Raw genomic sequence first — 24,994 nt, 5'->3', positions numbered from 1 at the left:
AACAGATTTATAAAAAGCTGCCACAGAGACATTTAGTCAGATATCACATTATTCTTCCTACTGAGAAGAAAGAAGGTACTGTTCTCTGATGCAACTGATTTCATCAAACTGTAAGACATATGAGAATAAATTCTTACCCTGACCACAATTTTTCTACTTCATTCTATAAAACAGAGCACATGTCATATATTTTTTTCTAACAAGTTGCAGACAAGCTGACTGACAGCAGAACTTGAATGGCTAGAAGAACTAATAATTGAGGCTGGCAACATTAATCAGTTAAAGTAAACTGACATGTAGGATTTAGAGGGGACTGTTCTGGCAGCACCCACATCACAAACGTAGTATCTACTTGTACTCTGCTATAATGTCATTAAATGTTCATAAATATTAACTTCAGAAGGAGCCAGTAATCGGGATATGACAATCAGCACAGCTACTGAGAAAGCAAAGTCAACATGAGCAAGAAGGAAACACTTATGTAGAGCCAAAAAAAAGGAAGAGACTGAAAGCAAGGGGTAGAAGACTAGGACTAAATATTGCTAGGTTTAAGAACTTGTTCAAAAACATCTTATTTTAACTTATTTTGCCACAAATCAGTAAAACCTGTGAGCTTGTGTTTTGAGTAATTTAACTAATGGGTATACACACACACAATTAACCATGTTGTCTGGGGATAATGGGAATCCAACAAAAGATTCCCCATCCCTGCCTTATGTAATTAAGTCTGTCCCCTTCAATCTGTATGTCCTACTATCTGCTTTTACTTGTTCCATCTGGCCCAGTCCCCTTTTACTTACTGTCATGCTTCACTCCCTCTCGTGTTCGCTTGTCTCCTGCTTCAGCTTCACTGAAGTCCCTTAACCCTTTTTCATGACCAGTCTGAACCATAAAACTTCCACATCCTCTTGCTAAAACTTCAATTTCTTAAAATTCTAGCCTCTTAATTTTCTTGAATGTGAGCACTGGAATATAACCCACTAAAATGAAAAAATTCAAATGCTGAGCACAATATAAAGGATATCGTTCCAAAACCAGAAAAACCATGTCACATACATCCAGAATTTTGTTGCTAGGTAGATTCCAAGGGGCAGTGCACTATGCATTGAGTGATCAAAGAATGATCTGTGAAACAAAGAACATAATAGGTTATTGCATATTCAAATATGGGTGTGCTAGCTCATTCACAAACAAGTAAATATAGCCTTATTTTTAAAAAACAAAGAAACAAACACTAGAGCTTTAAATAACCTGTCCGTTTGCTACAAAAGGTCTTAATAATCTAAATTACTCAACAACCAGCAAGCACTTTTTTAGACCTCAGAATGTTGCAAGAGTTCATAATTACAAGGTTCAGAACATGAATCTGTTCAGTTTGTAATGTTCAAATGAAGAAGATTTTACATATGCATGATCAGAGTTCAGGATGACCAGGCTGCTTTGTAAGCATGTTCACAAATGTTGTTAACCACTGCATTAAATTATTAATTTAAATTACGTGACCACCTGAACAGACAGATTTTATTTTTTTGTTTGTTTGTAATTTTTGCTTTTTAGGTCAATTTTCCCAATTGTTACTTGCATACATATTACTTATCCTGTCCCCATACCAGGTCTAAAACAGTTTCATACTCCTGCTTGCATGTGTTTTGTCAAAGTAGATTTGGAAATAAAGTTTTCTTCTAAAGCCACATTTTGACAGCAGTTAAAAATAAGGCTGAACAGCACACTCAGCAAAACTCAAAATGATAGTTATTTTAACAGACTTTGAAGAAAAAGCCAAACCCAGAACATGAGCTGTAGTAATATAATCTCTTATACTTACACAAGAGATTCCAGTGTTTAAAATATTTATCTGACATGTGCTATATTACACTGACAATAAATAAATTTAAGATACTCAACCATGCAAACTTTCTTTGTTTAACAATGTTCTTACTACGAATGGATTTCTCTTTGCCATTAAAATTAGAGTCATAAAAATTAAGAGGCATATACAGGCTATCATTGTGTTGCACAGGGTTTCTGCTCCGAAACCCTGTGCTTGTCAGTGGAGCCCGTGTAAGCCCACCCCACCCCTTTTGTGATGTTTTTGGGCCCCTTCCAGGTTCAGAGCCATGCACATATGCACAATCAAGTATCATTTGAACATGCCTAAACTGGGCATTGCCTGTAATAATTCTTGTCCTTTTTTATCCACTCAATGAATACTAAGATCCCTTTAAAAAAATCCAAAAATATCCTCCTTAAAGAAGTCTGCTTATTACAGACCATTACGTTATGGAAATAAAAGAGTAGGGTATTTTCATTTCTATAGAAAATAAGCTAATCATTTTATTGAGGGATTTCAATATTTGGTTTGTGAAAGAGAAAACATTAATGTTGGGCAGGCAGACACATTTTCATACAACACAACTAGTTGATGATTCATAATGTGACTGATGTGGTATTTAAGGTTCTTTTTGCTCAGAGCTAAAATATGAATGCCACTTCAATCTAGCACAGTAGGTCTCCTATAAACTAACTGGAAGACAGGATGGAAGGGCATCAAAACACAATTTTCTTTACTTATCCTGAACAATCATTTAATGGAAGAGTGATTTAGGTAAAATATTTCCCCCCAAGAGCGGGGCTTTTATACATCTGTCAGTATTTTATGTAAAACCAAACCATCTACTCCAACATATTCCCTAATTAAATACTTACTTGGAAAGAAATTGAACCATAGCCCAAACACCACCATACATTAGTCCTTTAATGAGCCAAGAATCAATATCAAGGTCGGCTATAAACCCAACTAGCCAAATAACTAGGAAAGGTGTTCCCAGCATCACTTTCTGACGAAATTCCTACATAAAAAGACAAACAACAATTAATTAGCCTGGATCTTTATGAACTGTATAAAAAGTTAGTGCTTCATTTTAACACTCAGATACTGCATAGCAAGTTTAATATGTACAAAGAGGGGTTTATCTGCAAGACTAGGAAGGATCCTAGATTCAGAAAAATGGAAGATGCCTAGGATTGGTCAATCATTTCTCACTGCAGTGAGAGGAGAATGGCAAATTTGGGGATGAGAAAGACGCGTAAACCCAAGACTCCCAATACCTCCTGGTATAAACTGTAGTGGGGTGTCATCTAAGCAGGGTCAGAAATTATTTTTAAAAGAACACATTACATGAGTCATCACTTAAAGATTCTTCTCACCTTATCAGCCCTCAGCTTTCTGAGAAATGATGGATTGTCATACCCCTTTGCCTGCCTTGCCTCCTGTAGATGATTTATCATCCAAACATTTTTTCTTTGCTTTGCTAAATCAAGTGGTGATTCACCCTGTCAAGAGTATGAAAGATTAACAATTTTAAAAAGGAAAAAAAGCACAACAATTTCACTTTTAGAAATAGTAACTTAAGCATTTAAAACTATTTAAGAGTTTTAAAACATGTAATATTACTATGTTGCTGTTCTTATAAAGCATTATTTTGGTTGCTAATTTATTTTATGCTACGGAGAGTTACTTTCTTCCAATCTTTTCTCAGTTTAATCAGTTTCATCAAATGAAATAACATCTTTGCTATTTCTGTGTATTGAAACAATGAGTTCATTCATTATCCTTAGTGTGCACATGTAATAATTAATGGGAGTTTAAAAGTTGCTTAGCTCTCTAGTTTGGAATAATTGGTTCTCCCTCAAATATTAACAAGCAGCAATATCCATTCATGGAATTTCACAAACAGTGAACAATGCTTATTGCTTAGTTATCAATGCCATGTACATTCAGTTGGTACAGATGTTCAATCTCTACCTCTTGTGGACTGCACGTGTAGGTGTGTATTAGGTTGTTGTTCTGATGCACTTACATGCAGTGAAAAATCAAAACTATACTTGCTTACCCTACTCCTACGAGATTTTCACATTTTGGATTTAACACTTTGATGGGTAGAGTCACACACACCTAGGTTCTACCAGAATGTTCTATATATCTTTTACTGTGTACAGATTACATATTTGTAGGATTCTACGTATGTAAGCCCTAAAGCATGTGGTTGTTAGAAGCCTTTCATGGGGACCCAGAGCTAATCAGGATTACTCAAATGTGAAGAGAGTGTTCCTTTTGAGTTCAGACATGCTCTCTGGCTTGCCCAAACTCAGCACTAAACAGGTGGTCCTGCTTACTGCTGGCCCCATTATTTTAGCATTGTTCCAGGTTTAATGAGGGTGGGAGATACTTCAGAGAGAAGGTTGGCAAACCACTCTCTGAGTGCCCCCTCCCTGTTAAACGTCCTGGAACACTGTTAAAAGCAGGGTGGGATGTGCTTCAGAGAGTGATTTCTGAAGCATTCTCTGAAGCTCCCCTTGCCCTCCTTTAAACATTGCTACAGCAAGGGATTTTGACATGTAGGTGAAGCAGTCCACCTGTATGCAGATGGAACATCTGCATGCGTGGATCTGGTACACACATTAAAAGCACATGGAAACAGATAGGTTTTTCACAATTCACTAGTACTCTAAACAACCACCACTAAAAGTCTAAAAAATGAAACAAACTAATGTATTGATTGCGGATACCTGATTGGCAGCTTGTATTATTCACCGAGCATTCAGAAATACCTTTACTAGCCAAGCAATGACTAATTTTTATAATCTCCTCCCCAATTCAGAAGGTTGAACAAAATGCCCTATAATAGGTACCCATCTACAGCTATTTTAGGCAAATGTGATTCTCCATTCTTCCTCCCCACCCCACCCCCAGTGCATGCACTGCTAACAATTCGTGGTTGCTTCCCTGAGCAAGCCCCACCCACTTTGCGTAAAATAACAATGTCAAAGGACAAAGATATGTGAAGTTATGACTCCAACTGCATGAGTTCAGAGCAAGGTAATTCCTTTAGATCACTCTACTGTAGAAATCCTCCCTATCTAAAAAGCAAAAGAAAACCCCAAAATGAAAATTGCCTCACAATATATGGGGTTGTACCCTAAATCTATCACAGTGATTTCTTACAGAACCGTACTGCCTCAAGAAAGAAAGAAAAGGTTGTGACTGTTCTTGTAGTATAGAGGAGGCAAAAAACAACCAACTGAAGGTACCTCCAGCTCCAGTTTTGCACTCCTCCACTCTTCTACTGAAGGTAACTCCCCTCCTAAACAAAGCATTCATGGAGGCTTGAAAAATGGCTGAATCCTCCATCGTTCGGCCCCCGCCTAAAAAAAAACGAGACAGGTACCAGAAACTGAAAAATCACCCAAGGAAAGGCAAATAGCCTTTGAGACAAGAGTACAAATGCCAAGGAGTACACGTTTAAATTCCAGCATCAGTAGAGACTAGACACCTAATCAGAGTTAGGCATTTAATTTCTATTGATAGGATTTGTGCACCAAAACCTTATGGGTGACTTGGAAATTTAGCCCAATGATGATCCCGAAAGCAGCAAAAACCAGGCAACAATATTTATTGGTCTCCAAAGGGAGAGTTTCCTTCCACTTGAACAGTGTATTGAAAAAGCTTAGGCCACAAAGATATCAATTTACCAAACAGGACTTTCCCCACCAGAAGCAAAAGAAATGAGCTCAAAAGCACCAATGCCCTGCTAGTCAGTACATCCACTCATTTCCTATATTTGCACAGCTTCGGAAACAATTATCAATGATACAGGGTGAGTTTTTTAAAAGAGGCCCCATGGAACATGTGTACTCTGTATTCACAGGGCCTCTTTTAAAGGACTCACCCTGTAGATAGATAGATAGATAGATAGATAGAGATGATGATAGATAGATAGATGATACATAGATAGATAGATAGATAGATAGATAGATAGATAGATATGATAGATAGGAGAGAGACACCATACAAATCAACTAACCAAATTTGAGGCTTCTCTCAGTAATATGAAGCCATGGATGGGGAACCCTCCAGAGCAGATGGGGGGAGAGGGGCAGGGAATGGAGGACTGACGAAAATTCCCTCCCTCCCAGTTCTGCTGACAGAAGCCTTATTGTCAGCTGTGGGAATAGATACAATAGGTGACTCTTAAAAGTAGAATTACAGGTTACTTTTAGAGGAATAACTAGAGTTGCAAAACCAAAGTTAAAAGTAGATATGTATGCTTTTCTTTCAAATATATGGCAGGAAAAGACCACTATATATTAATTACGAATATATACCATGTTCTATATCATAGCAAATGAGATCTGAATCACCAAAAAACTTCCTAACATAAGCTTCTAGTGTATATTTGTATTTTTACCTAGCAAGTTCTTTAAAGCCACTCCTGTAGCACATTCACTATTAGTATGCATACTTTCCTATTATTTTTCCTGGTCCCCCCTCCCCCATAATCACAATATCCAAGATAAAAAAAAGTAAAATTATATCCATACTCAGGCCCTAAATTAGATCACACCAAGATACCTCTCATATTAGTTTTTTTTTAAAAAAAGAGGGAGCATGCTTTTGCTCACTTCGGTGCCCTGATGTCTAACAAAGGCACAATACTGCCTGTTCAAAAATAAATTTATGTTACTGAAGTCATTATGTACTTGCTATCCAATCAAAAAGGCAGGCTTTTCTTTTTCTTTTTAAGTATTAGGTTTAAAAGTGTCTCAGAGGAGATGTTCCAGTAAAAACAAAGAATTCTGCAAGTTAAGGGCATAATTTATTATAAGACTTATCACGCCTTTCAAGGATCAAGGGGGGGAAAAACCCTTAAAAGGCTAAAGAATGACAGTAACTTTATCCCTACAATTTAAGCTGAGCGTCAGAAGATACAGCCAGAAATAAAGCAACAGTTTAAAAAAAACGTTATTACTCCCCTCAAAGGGTATACCACAATTCAATGGGTATGATCTGCCACCCTGTTGCAGGGCTTAAGATTCTACAGGCTTCCTCTTGTTACAAACAACCAGTAACATGTTTGTATCTCTTACAATTTAGAGAGGGGAAAAGAAAGAGAAAATACTTAAACCCACCCCGAGGCCCTAGGACAGGCAGAAAGCCAAGATGATACTCATGAAAAAACTGAGATAACCTACAGGGAAGAAGCTTGCCAAAGTACCCTACTACTCACTTGACTATTTCATTACATACTTCTATTATACACTGGCCAAGGTACCCAGCCATATGCCTAGAAACTCCATGCTAAAACTAAAAACAGCTATTTGATTTCAACCCAATCAAATCAAAATGACGTTCCTGACAGCTTAAAAGGCAAATTCAGGCAGAGGGAACATCCAACTTTTCACTCATTTCTCACCGCAGCCTGGGGAAGTTTGCTTTTCTCTGTCAAATCCCTCTGATAACCACATGTAGTGTGAAACACACACAAGAAACCTAACAGTCCATTTTAAGAAGTTTACTAAGGATGGTGGTAAGAGAACAAAGGGGAAAGGGAGAATGGTGATTTAGGAAATAAGGAAAACCTTTTAGAAAAACAGGCTAAGTCTATGATCTGTATACTCACAAAGCTAGGGCCTTCATCATAAATAATGCAGCATCTTGGGTGGTCAGAGGGGAGGGTAATGGATGACAGAATGTTGGTAACATTCCAGTTTTTAGGGTTCTCAACCCAAGTAAGATTTGATTGACAGATGGCTTTAAACAGCCGATCAGATAAGTGGCACACAGCCAAGAAAGGTGCTACCACCTTTGGGAAGTTGGGAGATGGGGCTGATAAGACCTTAATGACTGCCAGATTTAGCCAACTTCCCTGCTAGATAACAGGCTTTCCTTAGTTGGTGTATTTGGACTTGGTGTGGAGCTACATGGTATGTCTGCCTCTATGTCAGCAGTGGCAGAGGTGTATGGTGGCAGCACTGGCCATACTGAGTTCTCCCACCACCAAACTCAAACACATCTTCACTGCAGCAGCAATGATGAGTTGACTCACACCAGAGGCTGGCAGCACAACTACCATTGGGAGCAAGGCCAGTCTTACTACCAGAACCACCAAGAGTTCTCTTATTGTTAAGCAGGAGGCAAGGCTGTGTCACTGGCTAATACTGGCAAGGTCAGCTTGTAAGGTGTGGAACTTGAGCAGGGTATCCCAGAGGAGCTGTCAGATGCAGTGTATATCTCACCTGTCACCTGGGAGCAGCCAGACTGCCTCAGTGGGACAGATGGGAAACACGGATCACTCCCAACAACCAGCTTGATCAGTCACCTCCTACCACTGAAGTGTGCTGCTTGGTCATTTTAAGAACAACTGCTTAAGAATTAATGTTGGACTTTGATTCCCCCCCCCCCCCTTTTCCTTCCCTTTTTCCTTGTGCACCATATTTTTGTAGATTGCAAGCCTGTAGCCTTATTTTAATTGATTCCATGTATGCCACTCTAGAAGCCTTTTTAGCTGAAAAGCGAGCTACAAATCCTCTTAATAATAATGATGATCTTCAGTATCCTTTCCTCAAGAGAGGCAGCAGCATGGCAGTGGTGGGCGCTGGGGAGGAAAAGGAACAGCAACCAGCAATTCTCTCTCCTATACTACCACCACTCATCCTGTGAAAAGCCACCAGCCCATCACACCAAGCACATGAGATGGGATTACTTTGAGCTGGCAGTGGACCCAAACTATGCCATCTGCCTGCACTGCAGGAAGCAGCTGAGTAGGAGGAAGGTTCCAAGGCATTGCATCACCAGCAACTTTATAATGTACTTGCACAGGCAGCACCAGTCCTCTTGATTAGGGAAAAGGCAGAGCCCAACAAGTCAATCAGGAAGGGCAAGAGGTGCACACGGCAGAATGACTCTCAAGCTGCCCCCCGCCCCCACAAACACCCAAAAAAGCAGCAGCTCAGGCAGTAACAATGCAGGATACGCGGTAGGGAAGTATGGATCCACCAGATGAATGCTTCCAATTCCTATGCCAACCTACTACTCAAATCACTTTTCTTGCCGCTTTGTGTGCACTGCTACCTGGGTGCCCATAAACAAAACCACTAGGAGAAAACTGAATCTCTTCAGCCACCCCACCCGCAAAAAATCAACTTTAAAGGCGGCTAGTACAAAAACCTTCTTGTCTAAAATTTGGCAGGTTCTAAACCTAGGGGGCCTCATACCTCCCCTTTTTATAACAATTGCTGACAAAACACATGGGGAAACAGAGGGAATCTTTTTCTTTTAGCCATTTCCCAAAAGGCTACCCTTTGCAGGAAGAGTCATCCGCTCAGTAAGGAACAAATTTTATCCAATTCTCTTAAAAAAATAACACTGAAGATTATCTATAAATATAATTTAAAGGAGCGCAGCACTAAATCTCCTGGACCTATTTGCAGGCTTTATCCACTCTGAATAGGCTACAACACCTGCAAATTTTACATCCAGTTCTGTCAAAAGGGGAGAAAAGAAAGGTACCATCATTTTTTACATTTTCCTTTAACAGTGAAGTGGGTTCAGCCTCAGACCCTGCTCTGAATCAGGCAGACTCTGGAAGCACACACTCAAGTTGGTGTAACATCTTGACAACACTTTCCCAGTCTGGGCAAAATGGGGAGCTATGGTTAGTTAGAGGTTTCCTGCTTTGTTTGCTCACACCATACAGGGAGATTTGAAGTAAAAAGTTCATTCAGACCTCAGATACAATCAAAGATGGTCACTGTGTCACTTCAACTGAATTACTCTTTTTGAAGACACAATGCCCTTAGAAGTCAAAAGCAGCTCACAACACATAGTTCGCAACAGCTAACAGTTCAAGGAGTCACCTTTTTTCATATTGCATAAATCCAATTCTGCATTAATATACACCAGTGTTTTACTGAGAGTAGGATCGGTATACTTTTTAGACATCCTAAAAAAGTAATTCAGCAACTAGCTCTGCAGGCAGCTCAGCCAGGGAAAGGCAATGATGAATACTTCTCCATTGCCTTCTTTGCTTCTCTTCCCAGCCTTCTTTATACGGCCCAGAGGGAGAGAGAGGAATAAGGCCACTTTCAAACTTTTGCAACCTCCTTTCTCCTTCCCTCAACCTGGGCCATTTGAGGTAACATGGGATGAGACTTTGTGCAAGAGTTCTAAAGATTAGGATAGGGAAGAAAAAATGAGTAAAGGTGTATATTCTTTACTCTTGCAACACTTGCTTTGCAATTTCAAGGAGCACAAAGCAAACTACAGCAACAGGTCACCTCAGGAGTCTGAATTTTGCTGGCTGCAACTAGTACTCGCCTGAACCCTACAGGTAGGCCTGCTATACGTCTGGAAAATTCTGACATACCAGGAAATTGGATGCCTAAAATGGAGTCCTGGGGAAATTTTTTGAATTTTAAGAAATGTCTGAAATTTCCTGTATGTATGGAAACCCAGTTTTTTATTTCTGTTTTCTGTCCCCCACCCCCACGCCCCACTGAGTAGTGGAAGGAATGTCCCCTCTTATGTGGGAGACCCAAAGCACGCTTGTGACCCCAGCCTCCCCACAAGCAGCAGCCCCAACTGAGGAGGAGGAGGAGGGGAGCGCGGAGGACAGTGGAAAGAGGGCAAGAGCAGTCCCGAGCATCCACCAACCATCAGCAGAGGGAAATAAAGATGACTCAATTATGCTGCTCCCAACTTCCTCCTCCCCTGAGAGCCACTGCGTTATCTTCTCGAAGCTGCCATGGCTGCTGCCTCGAGGAAGACAATCACTCCCCTTTTCAGGATGCAGAGCAGGAGGCAAGGAGTCCATCTAGAAGAGAACAGGGCACCTGTGGCTACTTGCTCTGGAGCAGGTCCAAAGGAACTTATCTCCTCAGTCCCACTCTCCCAAAGCAAGGGGTGGGGACTCTCAACAAGGAATCTCCCTTTCTTTCCCTGCTAGAAGAAGAAGAATTAGCTCTTGGAGATGCTGGGGGGGGGGGAGTGTTGGTCTTTTTGGTTTTTTGGGAGGAGGCCGTGCCAATGACTCTTCCCCCTGTTTTTTTCCCTTTGGGAGTGTCAGGAATTTTACTTTTTGAAATATGGCAAGCCTACCTGCTGTCCTAGATGCATTTAGATTACAACAGTTGTGTATTCTTAATAGGTGGCAATATTTTGTATCAATCCATCAATATTTTTACCAACAGGCAGTGTAGCAGAACCAATGTGTACTGTCCACTGTGCACAGATTAGGGTGCAGAGACAACACAGACATACGTCTACTCTACCCTGGGTCTATTAAGGATAAAGAAAAGAGAAAAAACAACAGGTAAAAGGAACAAAACAGCATGGGCCGGCAAAATATGGCAGAATACCTACGATTTTGCACAATACTTGCAAACAAAGAGAGAGAGAGCTTTTAATCCCCAATACAGAGTCAACAAAAGGCACAAAGATACATAATTTCTTCTACTGTACTGACTGGAAGGGAGGGATTATTTAGCTTCCTGGTGCAATCAAGTGTAAGTGGCCTGCTGGCGGCTTCCAAGAGATACCGGCTTCAAATTTTTGAGAAGTATTAACCTGCAGCATTTTACTAATATTATGAATAGGAGCTTTCAGTTCAAGTATCTGACCACTTTTGTTTATTCTCTCTTCCAAACATTTCAAAGACTAAATAAAATATTCTCCCTGCAACTCTTATCTGCCAAGATGGAGAGAGCTTCCTGTGTTTTCTCTATAACGTATTAATATGGTACTTTATTTATGTATGTGGTTACATGTTCTTATATGTTGTTTCTTTTTATTGGTATCCCATTGCTTCGTATGAAAAAGTATGTCTGCAGAAAGGTACCATGGCATACTGCTGCTTGCCATTAACTGAAGAGAAAACACAAATGTTCCAGACTAGAGGAGCTGTATTTAGGGAGATCTAGAAGTAAACGAAAACATATTGACAGTAGAAAATTTTAAGTGAAAATTGCTTTGTATGAAAGCAATGTTATAAACACTGGGTTGTATCCAACTGGATTTAGGTTGGTCATTAATTTAACATGGTTTATTCTGAGAATAACCAATGTTGGATACAACTGGGGTGGCAGGAAGCTAAGTGGGAAAGGGCTCAAGGAGATAAGGGAGTTAAACTAGCCCAATCCAAGTCATGGCAGCTCAAAGAACAAAGGTGGAGTACTAAAACCATGAGTGTGGGTGGGAGGGACGGGAGGATGTGCATGAAATGGTAGGGACTGAGGGTAGAAAAGCATAGCAGTGAGCATGGGTTTAGAGTAAGAGGAAAGAGGGTTCATGGATGTACAGGATGCAAGTGGGAGAACCTCCCATAGTTGTATGAACAGGAGTACCTGATTTTCACATGGCTCAGAACCAACCAACCGAATGTGCAGGTTTCTGTTAGAACAAACATAGATTTACCTTGATATTTTGGGCATCAACATTTGCTCCAGCTTCTAGAAGAAGACTAATCACTGTGGTATTTCCTGCTAGCACTGCCCAATGTAGTGCTGTGTTCTTATGATATTTGTCTCCCAGATTCACTGAAACGTTAAAAGTAAGTAGCAACCGAGTGGGGTCCACACTGCAAAATAAAAGCAAAATTAAATCCATAAAAACATGTACTTATCATTATCTTCATATTAATCCAGGGATCAGATCCCCTTGGAGATAATTTATTTGATCAATACTAATCAGATTTCTTTCTCCAGTATTAAAAGCACTAATGAGCAGGGGGAGGGGATTTTCTTCCATGGAACTCTATAAAATACTCTATGAAATAAGAGTTAATGATTAGGGTTGGGGTTTTTTACTCTCTGAGGCAGCATTTTATACAGAGAGCCCCAATTCCCAGAAGCGGTAAAAAAAAAAAAATCATTAGCAATTTTAAGACAAGACTAGATATTTGATCTGCATTGCATGAATTAATATTCTTCCCCCTCCTTATCTCAGATGCCCAGGGGTCAATTTCAACATGAAATCACAAAAATGACATTTCAGCTTATATCTAGGATATTAACAGAGGGAGGGAGAACACATAGTTCAGTGGTCCCCAAATTGCTATGTGCTAGATGCCGTATGATTCCTAAATGTATTGTATTGCTTCTTTTATTTCTTGTATTGTATTTTATTTCATTGTATTATAATTTGAATTCCATAGAATTAAAATTGTGTGTTCTTCACAGCCACAGACCATAGTCTGAAAACACCCAACCTGGTTTAGACATACAATTGGACCTGCCTTCAAAATGTGATGTTCCTTCTTTCGAAAACAGTATTACTATTTAGCCCCTTTCCAAAAGTTTTATTTTTCTTAACACAGACAATACTGGTGACAGTTTAATCTGAAGAATATTTGCCTACTCAGAAAACACACAAAAAATAGCCAGCTTCTGCTCAGAGTAGACTACTGAAATTAGCAGGGTTAGGTTAGTCATGTTCAAGACTTTCTTTCAGCCAGAGCTCACCAGAACACAGTTACAGCACCTTTCAGGTGGGTGCCATTGCCATAAGAGAATAAGGGAGGTGTTCATGGTGAGTTATGGTACCTCTTTTTCTAGAAAAATAGAACTGATTATGTCCACTCATTTCAAAAGGGCTTTATTGTGAGTAGGTTTAATGTTGGATGCAGTCAGAATATTTTGACTCTTCTTCTCCATAATAACCTAAAGTTGGGACAGAATCAAATTTTGAAAATGAGGGAGGTGTGCTGAACCTAGAAAATACCTTGTGTCTGTCTCTGAAGTTGATAACAGGAAGGAAAGTGTGTAAAAAAATCCACTTTGTGTAAATGCCACAAAGACAAATATTTTCAACATATGTCAACATAACATGCTAGGAATGTTGGTCCCAATGTGACATTCCTGTAATGCTGAATCAGTTTTCCTGCTCATGAATTCTTAGAAATAAAGCTCCCTTTACTAAAATAACAAAAAAAGATTAATCACCTCTAAGGTAAAAATATATTACACATTTTGTATAGTTCATTATTCTATTTGATTAGTACAAAATGCTTCAGATTGGTTTAGTTTTCAATGAGCAAATTACCTGTGTGTTCTATAAGCTGCCCACATCAAAGGAGTCATTCCATTTTGATCCATCATATCTACATCCTGATGAAAAGAGCAACAGTAATCAGACATGCACATTTATTGAAGTTGAAGAAAAAATATCAAGGACAAACTTCCAGATGTCTAGTCTGGAAGGGGTCAATAAATCATTATAAACCAGGGGTAGGAACCTGTGGTCCTTTGGATGTTGTTGGACTCCCAACTTACATAAGCCCCAGTCACCGTAGCCAATGGCCCCAGATGAAGTGAACTGTAGTCCAGGAACATCTGGAGGACCACATGTTTCCCATCTCTGTTAAATGGTGTTAAATGGTACAGTGATGTAAATAAGCAAATATTTTAAATAGTGAGGTTTTCACACACTGCAAAATGCATAATAAACCACATTGTATGCATGTAATATAAGAGATCAAACATCATAATATATGCTACAGCACCATCTGCTGTTACAACTCTGCCATTTTTGCAAATGAACTACCCAAATAATAATATGTACATCTTCCAATCAGAATTAACAATGAAGTAGGAAGAATGAAATAATCACACTGGGCAGGATCCAAATAAATGTTCAACTGGTTCTGTGGACCTACTTTTGTTTCTTGAACAGATGGCTTCTATGCCACGTTTTAAACAGCTTTCAAAGAGGAGGGAACCTTGTTATACATCACAGAGTTTTGTGCAATGTAAGAAAGTTAAGAATCAAGAATATTCCACTCTATAGGTACAAGACTTTGGCAGTTTGACTAAAGGAATCTTTGGATGCGAACAATAATTTGAAACTCCTCGTGTTTAACAATATCATATTGGTTAATCTACAGTTCAATCCTTTTAAGAGTCACAGATGCTTCAGAAATAATCTGCAAACTTGAAAACCATGAAGATTTGATACAGGTCCATTAGATGTAACTTTGAGCCCTGCTTGTCCCATGATAATGAATGCTTTTCAACTTGTGCAGCTCAAGGACATGGAGAGGATCTTTGGAAATCTGAGACTTACCACATCTGTGCCAGAACCGTGCCCTTCCTGGCTCATTAAAGGGCCAGTGGGTCATGGGTTGAGTGGATAAAGGGAGTGATCAATGCCTTGCTTAACACAAGGCAGGGTCTTAGCATTTATAAGACCTATACGAATTGAAAAAGCCCTCCCTGAATCCCACCATATTGGATAATTATTGGCAAGTTTCCAATATCCCATTTACTGTATGGGGAAGGTACTGGAATGTGTGGTGGTATCTCAGCTCCATGGGTTTCTTGATGAGGTGGATTATCTAGATCCATTTCAATATGGTTTCAGGCCTAGTTATGGGAAACAGACAGCTTTGGTCACCTTGATGGATGACTTACAACAGGGAATTGAACTGGGCTTATGTCTTGATTCTGCTAGACCTCAACTCTGCTAGACCATGGTGCTGCATCTGCACAGACCTTATATTTCATACATACATTTTATTAAGCAGATGCACTATCTAGAATACAAATCTAAGAAAAATATACAGCCAGCAATCAGCAACAATCCCTCCACAACCGGAGGGATCGCTTCCGCGAATGCATGCGGCGCGGTAGAGCACTTCTGTGCATGCGGCGAAACACTTCCAGGTTTGCCGCTTTCACAAACCGAAGTTTACGTTACCCAAGGGTAATGTAAGCTAAGGTGCTACTGTATGTGATCCTTGAATAATGAAGAGCTCAGAGAGAAACATGGAGTAAAATGTGGAGGTCCTACTGCATAGGTATGGTACAACTGATCAAGGGCTTTTATTCAAACTATGCAAAATTGATGGTGCAATCCTAAGCATGATTAATTCAGAAACAACTCTTACTGAGTTAAACAGGATTTACTGTGAGGTAAGTGTGCAAAGAATTACAGCTCTAATAGTAGCTTATTAATGTGGAGAACAACTTCATTTTGTGATATATAAAGATGTGTTTTAAAAACCCAGGAAGACTGGGTCTTTAGATTCTACCACCACTAAAAACTACAGAAAGTTAAGTACATACATACCTGCCCCTTGGCTATTAAATAAGCAACTATCGAGGTATGTCCAAACTGAGCTGCCAAGTGAATACAACTACATCCTTCCCCATCAATTAATGATGGATCTGCACCATATTTCATTAGCTGTACAACCATTGATAAATGACCCTGTCTGAAATAATAAGAATATAAGATTGAAAAAGCTTTAGACTGTAGTAAACCACATTAAGAACTTTACATTGACAAACATTAAGGTTCAACAAATCAAGAACTCAAAAACAGCGTTTGCAATGTATTTTGAATCCTAGTTAAGCAACATAGGTTCATTTTTATTTTGGTACAAAAAAAATGCACATATAGAAGGAAGCAAACATGAATCTGATCCCCTGATATCTGGCAGGGTCATCTATCCACTAGACACTTTGTCCTAAGTTAAGGAAGACAACAAGGTTCCACAAGTAGAAAGAAGATGCAATGGAAAAAAATAGTGCAAACTCTTAAGAGTGAGGTCATTTCGACACCATAAATTTAAAGCAATCTTATAACAGCCATGACTTCACTCTAAGAATCCTGAGAACTGCAGTTTGTTGCGGGTGCTGGGAATTGTAGTTCTGGGAGGTGCCTCCAAACAACTCTCAGCACTCCTAACAAACTACAGCTCCCAGGAGTTTTATGGCAGGGCAAGCCATGACTGCCAAAGTGGTATAAGGGTGTTTTAAATGTATGGCGAGGATGTGACCTGAATAAGCCACACAATACAATAGATGTGTTTGGAGCCCATCTGTGCCAGCGGTTTATTCGAGTCACACAATCCTGCGTGGATAGCACTCTACTTTTGGGTTTTGTTCCAAGGACTCAAAAACATCCTCCCACCCCAATTTTTTTAACTGCTCAAGAATAAGCTACTTTAAATTTACTTAAGTCAACTTGTCCTGTTGTCAAAACCACACAGAAGATTAGAATTTTATTTGGGGTATTTCTAGTCATTAAGAATTTGGACAGCCAAGCACCTGGGAGTTCTATCTTTCTGTAACTTAACCAATCTGTTTTTAAAACTTCTACATGGTTTTTATTGTCTATGCTCATGAAAGATTTTTAAATATTTCGTTCTGAATAGCAGTATACAAATATATTCATACTATCTATAAACAGACTATCTATAAATAAAATCAAGAGAAGGACATGAGTGAAAGTGCCTTTCAGCAGCATGCTGCCTCCAAGCCTAAAGGCAATATATAATCATCATTAATATTAGCCATTGACAGCCTTATCCTCCATTAATTCACTTAATCCCCTTTTAAAGCTATCCATGTTGGTGGCCATTAATGCATCTTTTGGTAATAAAAGCCTTAGTTTAACTATGTACTGTCATGTTGCACCTACCATGTTGAATGGTAGGTGAGTCAGGGCAGACAAAAAGAAGTACTCACCTACCATTCAACATCACTGGATGACCCAGATTCTAGCATGATGACAGGACAGAAAAACATCTTCATATCCATTTTCTCCATACCCTGCATAATTTTATTTGCACATATCATGCCTGCCCCTACCCCTTACCTCCCCCCCAACTAAGAAACCCCAAACTTGTAACCTTTCTACATGAGGACATTTCTCCAGCCCCTTGATAATTTTGGTTGCATTGGCTGCATCATTTCCAGCTCTTCAATGTCCTCTCTGAGATGCAGTGATTAATAATCAACAAATTTCCTCTGACAAAACAGAAGAGAAAAACGCTGAAATCTTCCCCACCTTGTTGCCCAGTGAAGTGGTGTGGAGTTCAGGTCCCCTCCTAGCTGGTCAACAATAGCACCTTTTGATATGTAGTACCTGCAGTCATAAAACAGGTGCAAATGTAGTAATGCAAGATAGTAATTAAAGACATGGGTATAAAGAGGTGTAACACATTAAGAGCAACTATGGAAATGAATATAATTTCACAGCTTGCCCAGTAATTATGTTCTCCTTTATAACAGTGGCTTAAGATTAAGGAGAAACCAGGTACTTTTAGTGACTAGAGTTTAAATAACATATTTATAATTATCATTTATTTTAATATACAGCAATTAACTAATGAAAAAAGTTTTGACATGGGAGAGTATCCATGCTGTCAGCATTACTTTTTGACTGAGGAAAGAAAATCACACCACACACAAGTCCATATCCACTGTAGAGAGTAAACACTGCAATTGAAAACATCACAACTCAAGGCGCATCCTCAGAAGTCTTACGGGCAGTGTAAAGCCAGTGTCCAACATCAACCTCCTTGTACACTGAGGTCATCTGCAATGCTTTCTTTTGAGTGCCCCTCACTGATGAGGTGGATGATGACTGGAGAAAGGATATTTTCAGTTGTGACACACCATTTATGGAATTTCTCCCCCAAGAATGCTTGCCTGATGCCTATGCATCTATCTCTTCAGTGACAAAACAACACCTTTCTATTTTTCGGGGCCTTAAAAGCAATGTTTTTCATTTGATGGTTTTTCTACATTTATCTTATTTTTAAAAAAATGGTCTCCCTATTCTGCTTTCTTGAGGTTTTTTGTTATTGTTCACAGAATATATATAATCTTATGAATAAAATCTCAGAAGTTGCATTTCTATAGAGCTCATCAATATGAGCAAACTGATATCTACAGTTCTAGTGAAATCCATAGCTATTAGGAGGCTGAATAAGAAGCCTGTTGATGGTCCGCCTCCGCTCCGCACTAAGCAGTGTTCCTGTGATTCTCTGATGACCTGCCTAACAGCAGATCCTTTTCAGATCAGTTAACACATGTAATGGAACATCACTGCACAGGAAAATTGAAATATACTGTTAAAAAAATGACAACCAAAAGCCATAAGTAATGTTGACTTCATTTTTGGTATCATCTATATTTATTTATTTGGAAATATATATAAGCTATTAATCAGAGCAGTATGCATCATAAAATTGTAGTTAAAACACACCTAACACCTTCAAAACTATTTAAAAACAATATACATGAAATAATTATCATTACCACACAGTTAAAATCAATAGGCAAGGAGTTGCAAAGGACATGTACTGCTACACTAAAACAGCGACTCCTTGCAAATGCAGAACAAATACTATGTGGCACTTGTAAAAGTGCAAGTTCTGCAGATATAAGCAGTCAACTAGGCATGTGTAGGCAATGTGATTCTTGAAGTAAACTGGCCCTAAGTTGTTATGGCCTTTATATACAATTAGTAAAACCTTGAATTTGGACCAGAAACAAACTGGCAGCCAGTGCAAATCTTTGAGCACATGTATAATATGTTGACAGAATCTCATTCCCATCAGTAATCACGATGCAGCGTTCTGCACTAACTGCAGTTTCCAGATCAGCCACAAGGCAAGCTCCACATAAAAGTGCATTGTAGTAATGCAACCTTGAAGGAACCAATGTGGCCAAGAAGGGTCAAACTCTTATACCTGCAGAAGTTGGTAGAATGAAGCTTTGGGGAGTGACACAAAACCATGCAGTATAAAAAGTAATAGCTATTTAAATTACTTTGCTTTGATGCACTCATTTATTCTAATATAGCAGGGTTTTATTGATGTATGCTTCTAATGATGAATTCATTTTGTTAGCAGAGTACTACTTACTTCACTAAATCTAATCTATTGTTGATTGCAGCCCAGTGAAGAAGTGTAACATTTTCTTTATCTGGTTGCCGTACATCGTAGCCTGCTTCCACCAACTCTCGACAACGTTCATAAATTCCATACCTAGACAAAAGATTCCATTATGATAATCAGATATTTTCGACAAATAAAGACAAAGCAGATTTGAATCCTAATATCTTATTTTATATATACTGCGTCTGTGATTTTAAAAACAGGACACAATCTATAAAAAATACCAGTGTGTCCCCACGGAGCTCAGTTACTTTATTTTCCTTCCTCAGATGTTCCTTGATGCGAACTGTAGTTTATTCACAATCTATCCTTCACATACTTCCAAGGTCCCAGATGTCAAGTTGTGCTTGCCCTTCACAATCAATTACTTCAATAAAAACTGAATACATTTTCAGTACTGAAACCAAGGTGAGGCCAAATTTGTTGGTCATATTAGATTAATCACAGTAAGAATGTATACTTTATGATACTGTTGCAAGCCTTGCATTTTACTGTTTCTAAATACTTAAGCAAATGGAGCAAGATCTAATTAAGTCATACCTGGAGTAAGCCTACTGAAATAAGTGAAAATTCACCTGCCCATTGATTTCAATAGTTCTACTCCAAGTAGGACAAACATTGGATATCACCCATGCTTAATTACCCTCAACTACATTTCTGCTCTTCAAGTACGTTTTTCTATAAATGTGTGTATGTACAGAAAGAGAGACATAAATATCTGAACACATAAACGTATTCCACTGCAACTATGTTAAAGTGCAGTGCATGTAATTCCCAAATACAGGAGTTCACAACAGCAAAAGCATCAGTACTCCATAGAATGAAAAGAAAAAAGGCTCTTCAGCTGAATATACAGTAGATCTGCAACTTACGTGGCAGTTATGCCAAAATTGTGTATTGTCAAAACCCATTTGATTCAATGGCAGGTGGGATTGCCAAAGTCATTTTCCCCCAAACCCCACCCTTTTTCTTTTCTTCTTTTTTTGCCACTCAGATAATGTTGAATGTGCACAAGTTAAATGCATGCAAGCTGCAGGCTTACTGTACCACATTTTAAGTATTCTAACTTATTACAGTGTCTTGTAAGACTCCATACTACAGTGGTACCTCGGGTTAAGTACTTAACTCGTTCCGGAGGTCTGTACTTAACCTGAAACTGTTCTTAACCTGAAGCACCACTTTAGCTAATGAGGCCTCCCGCTGCTGCCGCACGATTTCTGTTCTCATCCTGAAGCAAAGTTCTTAACCCAAGGTACTATTTCTGGGTTAGCGGAGTCTGTAACCTGAAGCATCTGTAACCTGAAGCGTCTGTAACCTGAGGTACCACTGTACTTCCGCAGTTTAGACAAAATGGTTTTCAGGTTTACTTTTACACATACAAATGCAAAATTGAGGTTTACTTTGCATAACTAAAGCAAAAGTAACATAAACCTTCAATCTACTATAAACCATTAATTTTGGGCTTTATTATTAACTAAATGCACAATCTTAGCTTGTTCAGGGACAGCAGAAAAGAAAATTAGTGTTCAGATATTAAAACATTGTTGCTATTTTTAGGCAAAACATTAGATGGTGCTCACTTCCACATTTCTCTTAAGTATAAAACAGCTTTTACTAATATCTTAAGGTAAAACACTATCATCACCATTTATATTTGCATGAAATCTTCTTCCAGCTGTTATCCAGTTTAACTTACAACCTTAACTGGATCTTGGGAACAGAAGGGAGATAATTCATCTTCAATTTTATCTCATTTTGCTCTCTAAGTTATCACATTTGTAAGACAAACACCTTTATTCTAGTATTACAGCTATGGGAAGAACAATGCATACTCTGCATGACCGTGATTCTATTAAGTAAATCTTAACACTAGACTGTGAAGAGGGGGGAAATATAGAAGAGATTAAATACAAATTCCTCTTCTCTTGGCACTTCCATTATTAAAACTGCTGTTGGTGGCTCTCTGCATAGGTACCTGCTTGAATGAAGAGATATGATTCAAGTTAAGTATAATCACATCTGAGAAATGAGAGAAGGCAGAAAAATAGCTACATCAATCAAGGTGTACTGTTTCCATGGTGTAGTGCAGGGGTCACCAATGCATCACCTACAAGCACCAGTGTGTCTGCCAATACTTCCTATGTCTGCAAAAGGTCTCAGTAAATGTCCTCTCAAAACTCCACAATGCACAAGTGACTGTTTGCTCTTCCTTTGTTTCCACTTGTGCTGGGTTAGTCTCTCCTACACTGAACACAGCCCCTTAAACATGTCCACATTTCAGTGGATACCAGGATTGGACACCCACCCTCCCATCTTCCTACTTTCACACTTTAACAGTTGGTAGCAACAGCTGCAGCATTAGGAGAGTAACAGGGCAAAAGCATATATTGTAGTAATGGCTGCTGTCTTTGCAGTGTTAAGTAGCTGGCAGGAAGAGGGTAGTAGGGCTGGCGAACAGAGGACTGGTGAAATGTAACTGGGCAAATATACTCTGTGATGCTCTTATTCTAATTATTTTAACACTCACATTATTGGATTCTTAAACTGAAGCTACAGACAAACAAGACTGAAGTGTGTTTGCATACGCATTCTTTCCTCCACAGACTTTTCAAGAAGTACCAGTCCAAAATTGCTGTTCCGTTCCTCAAAATCTTTATGCAGACACTTTCAGAGGATTGTTTTCCACATGGTGCCAAAATAGACAAGCTGTCAAATAAACCCACTTACTGTGTAGCTTTGACGATATCCCATGTGCTATAATCATCAATGTGACTTTTGCGCCCAAGAGATTCACTGTATCCATGGGTATAATGTGCTTGGGGCTTGATTTCCTACAAAAAGAAGTTCATTACACTATTAGATTCATTTTAAGATTTCTAAAACAGAAGAAAAGCTCTGCTGCATCAGGCAATTGGTCCACCCATTCCAGCATGCTGTTTCCCCAGAGTGGTTGCAGCGAACCCCCTCTTAACTACAGGCTAATTTATAGTTATTTAAAGTCTGGCACTTGGAGACTTGGGGAAGTTAAGCAAGAAAAAGACTTTGTTTTAGAACAAAACTGGTAAAACATAAAGTGTTTCTTCAGCTAATTATATAGGTGTTATTCCTAATACTTGGGTTCCTAAACAAGGTGGTTCTTTATGTGAGTTTCCCAATCTTCTTTAAATCACACTCCTGAGGCTTCTCTAGCAGTATAACAGACCACCACACCCCTCCAACTGATTTGGGATTCTTCTCTTTCTCTATCCCCTTTTTACTGAATGGAGAAAAGCTGAGCTATGGAACTCCTTGCCATGAGGAAAACACTATGACAAAGCAATATCCAAAGATAGATTAGATATCAGTACAAAATGGTGCCAGTAATTCTCAACTGATTATGCCACATTCTGCTTCTATCTGCCGTTACGTTGAGACTGGCTGTGTCACTGAACCACCATTTTGTGACTGGTGGGCATCAGCAATTTTCAGCCACCTCTAGTGGGCCCCAGACAACCCCTGATTTAAAAAGAATTATTTCAACAATTCTAGGTTGATTTCAGTGCAGTTTATACTATTTAAAGCATTTGTTTCTAAATAGCAACCTGTGCTAATTACGAGAGAGTAAATAAGGTATATATGAACAACCTGCAAGTGTTGACATTTAACAGAAAATGGATTTAGATTTAACAGATGCACTAGCCTCTAGGGGGCGGGAAATCAAAAAAATCCACAGTTGGGAAATGTCACAAAAGTATGGCAAGTTTTCAAGTTCTCTGTGAACTCTTCCATCAGGCTAGATGTCACACAAAGCAGGGAGTATGGCAAGTTAAAAGCTTGTCACATGTGTGTGACTTTTCAGTTTGTCCTAATAAAGATACTGTCTAACTCTAGATTTTGGAATTTATTCTCATGGACCAACACAACTAGCTTTAATTTTTCAATGTACATTTTAGGAAACCATTTTGGTTTGCTTGAAATAATTGATAACTAGTTTAAAACACCTACTATTAGGAGGAAGGAAATACACGTTACACAGCAGACACAGAATAGCTTCATCTTTTGCCTTGTGCCAAAGCTTTCCAAACTTCCAAGCTTTCTACGTAATGGAACCCTTCATCAAATTTGGAAACCACAACCAATGCCAGTGATGAATTCACAAAATGGACTGATGGAAAAGATTCTACAGCATTCTATTAACCACCCCTAATTTAGGGAAAGTTGTGAACAGTAAAATGGGCCAATCCCTACATATAATGGAGATTTAGTACGAGCCACTGCTTCCCTTATATGCATGCTTCAGTAAGATAACCCAGCTTCTGCTGCTGGATAATTTAGAAGGGTGCCTGGCAGTTGAATTATTTGGCAAGAATCTCTTCATTTCAAACCCAATTATAGATGATAACCAATCCTTCAGGAAAAGAAATCCATCTAATGTCTAGTAACAAATATTCAAATTCAGTTGGGAGAAGCTGCAAAATGTACAGCAGACAGTATATTGCAAGTACTAAAGGAACATCTTGATTGCACCTCCTAAGGAAATGGAAAAACACTGCATCATTGCTTTTATTTTTCTATCCAGAGCACCAAGAATAACTCAATCTACTATAATTCCAAGATCTTCTTTCCCTTGCTGGTGACCACAAAAAGTGACACTAATCAATATATTATTGCATTCAGTCTATTAAAGATGAGGCGCCACTAGGCAGAGTTGTGGCTACTACCTTTCTAACAGTATAGCAGCTGTGTATGTAAACTCATCCTCCTCTTCCAGTGCATCAGATGCCCAGAGAAGAGCTACCATAACTAGCACATCCCAAACTCTTCCAACAAAGTCGGGAAAGAGTACAGAGCACACTGAGCTGAGGAGCTCTCACAGTCACCATCAATGCGTGTTGGAGTAGAAGTGGAAAGAAGAGGAAGGAAAGGCTTGCCCTGGCCAGCTACTGCTAGGAAGCTGCTAAGCATGCAAGCACCCTCTGCCTTCTTGTAGTCGTACCTTGGAAGCTGAACGGAATCTGTTCCGGAAGTCCATTTGACTTCCAAAACATTCGATTTCCAAGGCACGGCTTCTGATTGGAAGCCGCAGAAGCCCCACCGGACATTCGGCTTCCAAAAGAATGTTTGCAAACCGGAACACTCACTTCTGGGTTTGTGGAGTTCAGGAGCCAAAACGTTTAACTGCTAAGGCATTTGTCAACCAAGGTATGACTGTATCTTCCCATAGTCCAAAAAGAGTGAGGTGGAATCAAAACTGATATGTACATCAATCAAAATGGAAGGTAGTTGCATGCAAATATGTGGAAAAGTCAGCCAGACTGCAAGCAGGAAACAGTGGCTCAGTTTGCATGTCATTATGAAATAAAGTTAATCATTTATTAGGAACGCGCTGATTTCACCTGCTTTGCTCCTCCTCACTAGCATGACAAACAAACCACAATTTTTGGCTTAGCATTACATCTGATTCAAAGATTGTGGCTTGTTTTGCTCGAATA

General features: G+C 39.1%; 2 protein-coding genes across 3 annotated transcripts in view; one reads left to right on the top strand and one right to left on the bottom strand.

Annotated features, from left to right (window-relative positions):
- LOC310744073 (uncharacterized protein) overlaps nt 1-24,994 on the top strand; it is a gene marked incomplete at both ends in the record, with an annotated part of 69,229 nt that overhangs the window by 1,071 nt on the left and 43,164 nt on the right. The window lies entirely within an intron of this gene.
- The window catches only part of ZDHHC17 (zDHHC palmitoyltransferase 17), a 47,277-nt gene that overhangs the window by 13,813 nt on the left and 8,470 nt on the right, over nt 1-24,994 (bottom strand). For both annotated transcript variants that reach the window (XM_083573359.1, XM_083573360.1), the window contains exons 2-10: nt 22,251-22,354; nt 19,491-19,613; nt 17,627-17,704; nt 15,902-16,046; nt 13,877-13,941; nt 12,251-12,413; nt 3,208-3,333; nt 2,707-2,849; nt 1,025-1,125 (exon numbers count right to left, since the gene is read on the bottom strand). In XM_083573359.1, the coding sequence (XP_083429485.1) occupies nt 1,025-1,125; nt 2,707-2,849; nt 3,208-3,333; nt 12,251-12,413; nt 13,877-13,941; nt 15,902-16,046; nt 17,627-17,704; nt 19,491-19,613; nt 22,251-22,354 (1,048 nt within the window). The remainder of the gene's footprint in view (nt 1-1,024; nt 1,126-2,706; nt 2,850-3,207; nt 3,334-12,250; nt 12,414-13,876; nt 13,942-15,901; nt 16,047-17,626; nt 17,705-19,490; nt 19,614-22,250; nt 22,355-24,994) is intronic.

This window comes from Podarcis filfolensis (genome assembly GCF_964270895.1).
Source record: "Podarcis filfolensis genome assembly, chromosome: 10".
Taxonomy (NCBI): domain Eukaryota; kingdom Metazoa; phylum Chordata; class Lepidosauria; order Squamata; family Lacertidae; genus Podarcis; species Podarcis filfolensis.
Note: the sequence above shows the minus strand (reverse complement) of the source record. Positions and strands in the feature narration are given on the sequence as shown.